This window comes from Siniperca chuatsi, linkage group LG18 (assembly GCF_020085105.1).
Source record: "Siniperca chuatsi isolate FFG_IHB_CAS linkage group LG18, ASM2008510v1, whole genome shotgun sequence".
Classification (NCBI taxonomy): Eukaryota; Metazoa; Chordata; class Actinopteri; order Centrarchiformes; family Sinipercidae; genus Siniperca; species Siniperca chuatsi.
In genome coordinates this window covers 3,770,150-3,777,030 of record NC_058059.1, presented here as the reverse complement: position 1 = coordinate 3,777,030, position 6,881 = coordinate 3,770,150, and the positions used below count along the sequence as shown (strand labels likewise).

Sequence of the window (6,881 nt, the reverse complement as noted above, 5' to 3'; positions counted from 1 at the left end):
TTCATTAAATCCCATCAATAAACTCTGTAAACACTGAGTTTTCCCCTTCACTTGCAATTTTTAAGATAAAATTAAATTAACGGCATTTATATAGCACTTTTATCTAAAGTGTTCAACAATTCGCCCATTTACACACACACACACACACACGCACACACGCACACACACGCACACACACCAATGGCAGCAAGCTACCATGCCAAGGTGCTGGTGATTGGTGATTAATCAATTAATCGCACGGTCTATAGAGCAAATTAGCAAAAAGAGGGTATCACAAGTTGCCAGAGCCCTTAGTGACATCTAAAAATGTCTTCTTTTGTCTGACCACCAATAATCCAAAACCTAAAGATATTCAAGGACGCTTCAACATGTGGACAGGAGGATCCTGGGACTGAACCGCCAACCCTGCGATTAGTGGACGCCCCCGAAGATATCAACGACCTCTACAAGCAGCTTTTGTGTAGAAAGTTAGTCGTCCACAGAGCAAAGAGAACAATCCCTGCAGTTTTCTTTACTTCTTATTTTCACTTAACAGGAAGTTATCACTTGCAGTTTTTTACCACTTGAAGAAAGAGTTTGGGTAGATATACAGGCTTATCAAAACTGGATGATGAATGTTTAAAATGCACTGAATCACAGAATGACAACTATATTGAAAATACAATTTATTACACTGAGTAATAAATACATACAAAGATGCAAGTAACAGCATTTTCCTTTTTTTATACCAAAACCAACCTCTACACAAATTAACCAATGCATTTGGCACATCTCTGTCCCTCACTCACTCAGTCATGTGTGTTCTAGGGGTCTGAAAAACAGACCAAATACTATCAAAAAGAAGAAGTCTTCTCCATCTACCCCTGTACAAGCCATGCATTGTCTACAATTAACCCACGGGCCCGTTCGCATGCATAAATCAACGTTTTAAATATGAAGTCAAAACTAAGATCCCAAAAGTGGGGCATAAAAACATGATATCCTCTCGTTTGAATTCCAATGACCATCGCATTATTTAAATGATCCTCCAGAACCCTCAGGAGTCATGAATTGTATTTTTTTATCTCTCTAGGAGCTTGCTTTTCCATCCTTTGTTCATTTTACTTCCTCTTCTCAAAGGAAATGCCATGCAAGTTATTTTTTTTTGTTTTTCATGAGACGCACGCTGTTAGTTCTTCTTGCAGGGAGGAATGTGTGTTCGCAGCTAGGACCTGGCGTTTCTCTCAGTCTCAGCCAAGCATTCACGCACCAACCCTCTGGCGTGGATTATTCCTTTGAAGAAAGACAAATACAATTTAGATGAACAAACTCTGAATTAACCACAAGCTACACTATATGTGTTGCACTTGAATTGTTCTGCATATCAAGGTTCGCAGTTACCTCTTTTGAGTCTCTCCATTGCACTCTTACTTCCAGCATATGTGGGCCTGATCTCCTTTCCAAGCTCTTCGATGATGGCCAGCAGCTCTGCATATTTGTTCTGAGGCACTTGGCTGCCAGAGGAGCCCTGGCGTTCGAGCAAAGAGAACACGAGATAAGCCAGGGTCAATACATTTCACATTGTTTTTTTGGCACTCTTAATCCAGAGGACATCACAGTGAGAAAAGAAGAATAACTGTGATGACAATCGACGTGCAAGAGCAACACAAGCAAGAACAGACACATTTTCCCATTAATTATTGTTAAGAAACTATTTTAAAGGGGGCACTTCTCCCATTTAACTCAGTTTACTATGAGTCATGTGGAATACTTCTCAGCAGTGGTGGAAGAAGCATTCAGATCCTTTAGTAAAAGCACTAATACCACACTGTGAAAATACTCCACTACAAGTAAAAGTCCTGCATTCAAAACCTTATTTCAGTAAAAGTATGTAAGTATTATCAGCTGAATGTAGTTAAAGTAAAAGTGCTCACTGTGCAGTAAAACGCTCCTGTCAGTGTTTTATTATATCTGATGTTTCTGGATTCATATTCCTGCTGCATTAATGTGTGTGTTGCATTTTACTGCTGCAGATGTTTAAGGTTGAGCTCATTTTAACTGCTTTATATACTGTTGGGCAGTTTAATCTGCAGCAATGCATCATGGTCTATAAGATCATCATATGTTTGTAGCGTCGCTGCAAACTTTTCATGTGAAAAACAGCCTGTTTTCAGCTTTGTGACGATGCATTTTCCAGCTGATGCGAGGGGGGGTTAAAGAGTTTATTCAGCTTCAGAAGGAGGAGAGTTTTCTCAGCGCGTAAAGGAAACACTTCATCCTAGTAACTAAAGCTGTCAGACAAATGCAGTGGAGTAAAAAGTACAATGTTTGCCTCTGAGATGTCGTGGAGTAGAAGTATAAAGTTGCATAAAGTGGAAATACTCAGGTAAAGTACCTCAAAGTTGTACTTAAGTCCTTGGGTAAAAGTACTTAGTTACATTCCACCACTGCTACTCAGCCTATGAAAACTGTTGTATAATGTCTTCTGTGGCTCTGGAGGAGCTTTACAAAATATTTAATGGAAGGTTTCATAAAGAGTTTCCCCTCGGGGATCAATAAAGTATTTCTGATAAAGTGTTTCTGATAAGTAATACGAGGTTTTTTTTGTCTCTCTGCTGCTTCTCGATCATGGACTACTGTGTTACAGATCTCATATTTTGTGTGTTTAAATGTGCACTGAAGTGACAGAAAAAGTAAACAACAAATGATGAATGAAGATACAAACTGGGAACATGCGAGACGTGAGCATTTACTAAGCAGGTAGGGTTGAGTTGCATTGTGGGAAATGTAGGATCCAGGGTTTTTGGATCTTGACTCATAACTAGGAAATAAAAGTTGACTTTGACCATTAATTCTTTCATTCTGTCTCTTACAGAGTCCCCCTATATGGAGGTACAATACAAAATTGCTGGAGTTGATGCAATTAATTTGCAGTTACCTGTGAGAATCCCAGAGATGGAGGTCCATAGTCACTCAGAAGCGGCCTGTAGGACTGCAACGTGGCCAGGTTAGCTGCTGAGGGAGACTGGAGGTTTCCAACTGTTCAAAAAACACATCCGTCAAGACTTAGAGCACCAAAACCAGCCACATCTACAGTTAACTATGGCTGCAACTAATCTGCTGATTACTTTCATAATCGTTTAGTCCATAAAATTTCAGAAAATAGTGAAAGATACCCTTTACAAAATTCCCAGAACCCGAAGCAACATCTTCAAATTGCTTGTTTTGTGTGAGCAACAAACCCAAAGATATTCCATTTACATTTATATAAGAATAAAAACAGCAAATTCTCCAGCAACAGTCCAAAACGCAAAGCAAAGAAAAACAGCAAATCCTCACAATTGAGAAGCTGCAACCGGAGCATGGTCGCTTGATAAATGACCCAAATGATTAACTGATTATCAAAATCGTCAGTTTTCTGTTGGACTGACTAAACGCTTAATCAACCGACTGTTTCAGCTTTACACTATAATAATAATGCAAAGTTACAACACTTTAACACATCACATGGACAGGTGGTAAAGGAGGAGAGCAAAAGAGAAAACTGAACGTGTAATAAAATTGTAGTAATCAATAAATTTTCTTTCGATCAACTAATCGATTAAACGTTGCAGCTTTAATTAATTAATTTATTTTGATGGCCTAAAATAACTGGAATCATGTTAAAAAAAAAAAAGAAGTTTAAGATTAAGTTGCTAAATTCCCCCCAAAAATGAACAGAGTCTGGTTGGGCTTTGTCCTCCACGCTCTGAACGTGTAATAAATAGATAAAATTGATGTAAAATTGTAGTAAATCAATTAATTGTAGTAATCAATGAATTTTCTTTCGATCAACTAATTGATTAATCGTTGCAGCTTTAATTTATGTATTTATTTTGCTGGCCTAAAATTACTGGAATCGTGTTTAAAAAAAAAGAAAAGAAAAAAAAAAGAAGTTTAAGATGAAGTTGCTAAATTCCCCTAAAAAATGAACAGAGTCTGGTTGGGCTTTGTCCTCCACGCTCTCCGCGGCTCCCCTGCCGCTTTGTTCGGTTGTAATATTCAACCTCCAACACGAGATGTCCTCGAAGAGTCATAAAATAATTCACAGGCAGATCAATCAGCAGCTCCGACCGAGGAGCATCATGGAGGAAACGGAACAAGGCTGGCTCAAGAAGACACAAGTGATACATTTTTGTCACCGTGTAACGGCACCCACCCGGCGGGACCAGGACCCGGGACGACGGATAACCACATTTTAGGAACCGTCGCCTTCTCGTTTCACATCCAAACCGCGTTTCACCGCCGACTGATATCACGGAGGGCGCTCTTTTACATTAGTAATAATGGCGGATATGAATTAGCCTAGCTCCCAGGATCTGACCCTATATATATAACTGGACAAAAACTACAGACACGGTCTTTCTCCAGGTATTCTCCGAGACCCCGAATTTAACACTCGATTTAACGGACGGATACTTTGATTTCCCCCCGTTTTTTCTCCTTACCCTGGTTCCCAGAAGTTCCCGGAATGTGCTGATGGACATTGGGTTTATAAGACATTCCCAAAGACATTGTAAATTAAAGAAATAAAAATGACCCGAAATTCAGTGAAGCGTCTGTCTCTCACTTTTTGTTTACAACAGCGGCACCGGCAAATATGGCCGTCACTTTATATTGACACCCACTATGCTTTCTAACACCGCTACTATCCATTGCGGGTTATCAAGAAAACGGTTAAAAACGTGATTTCCACCGTAAAGCGACGGAATTCACTCGCGGTTTCACTCGGTTTGACACACATTTCACAAATTCACTTCGCATTCATCGGGAAACTCTACTTTAAACTACACTTTTAAAAGACTTTTTTTTTTTTTTTTTAATGTTTAAAAAGTGTTTGAACGTGTGAAGCGTGTTTGTTTCTCCTTTTCATTCTTTACGCCATTTTTTTTTTTTTTTTTTTTTTTAAATGCAGATGTTTAAAAGTAGGATAAGCAACTTCTTGTATTTAATTTTAGGTTAGACTTTATATTTACCCAGCTGAGTTAGTGTAGTTAAAAAAAAATACATATATATATATATTTTAAAAAAAAAAGCTTTTGTTTCAGTTAAATGTGCTCAAAAGAGATAACATAACATAGTTTGCAGATACCTGTCTTTGTCTGTGGGGGCGCATCCATTCCTTCGTCTGTGTGTGAATCTGCAGAGCTTTGACATTAATAACAAAGCAGAAAGATATAAAGGATGCACTCTTGCTTTGGAGGCATGTGGCTCTTCTTCAGTTCAAATGAGATGGGTCGGTTAAACCCTCTCTGTCCCTCTTCACCACATGGTTTGGCCCAATCCTGGCCCCCAGTGTCATGACCTGGACCCCCCACCCCCACAAAGGAGCAGATTATAGTTGGGGACTAGTCCCTGATGAGTTTGGTAAATGTGCTGCCTGGTTTCAGCACTTTTAATTTGAAATAACAAGCACGTGGAGTTAGTTTAATTATAATATTGTCAAAATGCAAGTGGTGGAAGAAGTGCTCAGATCATTTACTTAAGTAAAAAAAAAAAAAAGCTTGATAAGTTTTTATTTTTAACAATTATTTTTTTGTATGTTTTTCGACAGGTAAACACAAACAACTCCAACAACACAAACAAATACACAGAGAGCTAAACATCTGACTTAGATCTAAGATGTATGATGTACACAAGACGTACTCACGTGAATATGTTAGAATATGAGGTATACATGGGAAACATGCATATATATATATATATATATATATATATATATATATATGCAAGAAATAAACATCTGGAGAGAAAGAAGGGAAAATAAATACAAATCTTCAAAAAATTATACTTTAATACTTAAGTTAAATAAATATCCCACCTTTATAACCCAGAAATGTCAGTTTTTTCAGTTTTCTTTATTTAAATCTGTCATTCCTATTAATACAATATGTGTAACACTACGTAATTTAAACAGGTTATTTGACATTGTCGAAGGAAGTGGGTGATATCTTGATTAGAGCTAGACCGACAGATGTCAACTTACTGCAGATATATCGGTATTGTGTATATGTCAGCTGATAAGTAACAAGATACTGCAGTCATTTAGGCCTTTTCTATTGTACCTTACGTTTGTTTATTATCTTGTTTTCTTTACCGTATTCATCTCAAGGTCCACGGAGTGACTCCACTGACATATTACAATATTATATGTTTAACTGACGTGCTTTTGCCTTTATAACTCTGTTCTTTCTGAAAATGGCAGTAAAATATGTTGGGTTTTTTTTTTTTTTTTAAAAAGCACTAATGTAATATGTAACAGTCCTGCATTCAAAATCTTACTTAAATAGTAAAAGTACAGAAGTATTATACATACAGTAAAAGTTCTGGTTCTGCAGTAAAATGGCCTTGTGGGTGATATATTATGTATGACATTGTAAATAATAATAATAATAATAACAAACATAATTTACTTCTAAAAGAAAACACACTGTTAAAAGATTAAACCAGTGGTTTCCAACCTTTTTTTCCAATCACTGGACTAAACTATCTAACCGTATATAAAGTAGATAAAACTATCAGTAATAATAGTTTAATAATATATAATAGTATAACACTCATACTGGGCGTTGTTCTGCACGGAGCACTTTCAGTACACTTGCTGATAAAACTTATTACATTTTCAATGCAGGACTTTGATTTGTAGTGGAGTATTTTTAAAGTGTTTCAGGATCTGAATACTTGGCGAAGCCTTAAAAAAAAAAACCCAAATGTTAAGAGACTCTATTTCCTGAAACATCTTTCAAGGAATCTGACCTCTGGTTTTGTAAATATATAGCGACAAAAGGGCCTGGCCACCTTTGAAAATAAAACAGAAATGGTAGATTTCACAGGAACAAGCCCAAATAAAAGCGACGAAAACT

At 37.2% G+C, this 6,881-nt stretch overlaps 1 protein-coding gene across 2 annotated transcripts; it reads right to left on the bottom strand.

The window, feature by feature from the left end:
- Nucleotides 1-652: 652 nt before the first annotated feature.
- On the bottom strand, nucleotides 653-5,284 carry LOC122865176 (cyclin-dependent kinase 2-associated protein 1). Of its 2 annotated transcripts, none has more exons than XM_044173243.1 (4): nucleotides 5,111-5,284; nucleotides 2,918-3,018; nucleotides 1,381-1,507; nucleotides 653-1,272 (listed from the first exon to the last, which is right to left on the bottom strand). In XM_044173243.1, the coding sequence occupies exons 1-4, from the start codon at nucleotides 5,136-5,138 to the stop codon at nucleotides 1,205-1,207; spliced, it is 324 nt and encodes a 107-aa protein (XP_044029178.1). In that variant the 5' UTR covers nucleotides 5,139-5,284; the 3' UTR covers nucleotides 653-1,204. The 2 variants fall into 2 exon arrangements, with proteins under 2 accessions (XP_044029178.1, XP_044029177.1); XM_044173242.1 differs by lacking the exon at nucleotides 5,111-5,284 and adding an exon at nucleotides 4,467-4,625.
- Between the last annotated feature and the right edge of the window lie 1,597 nt (nucleotides 5,285-6,881).

Bases quoted from the DNA above. Each gene is read 5' to 3' on its own strand.
- LOC122865176 (XM_044173242.1), bottom strand. From the start codon at position 4,533: ATGTCTTTGGGAATGTCTTATAAACCCAATGTCCATCAGCACATTCCG. The intron at 1,508-2,917 runs GTAACTGCAAAT...CTCGAACGCCAG, and splicing joins CATCTCTGGGATTCTCACAG to GGCTCCTCTGGCAGCCAAGT. The intron at 1,273-1,380 runs GTAACTGCGAAC...CTTTCTTCAAAG, and splicing joins AATGGAGAGACTCAAAAGAG to GAATAATCCACGCCAGAGGG.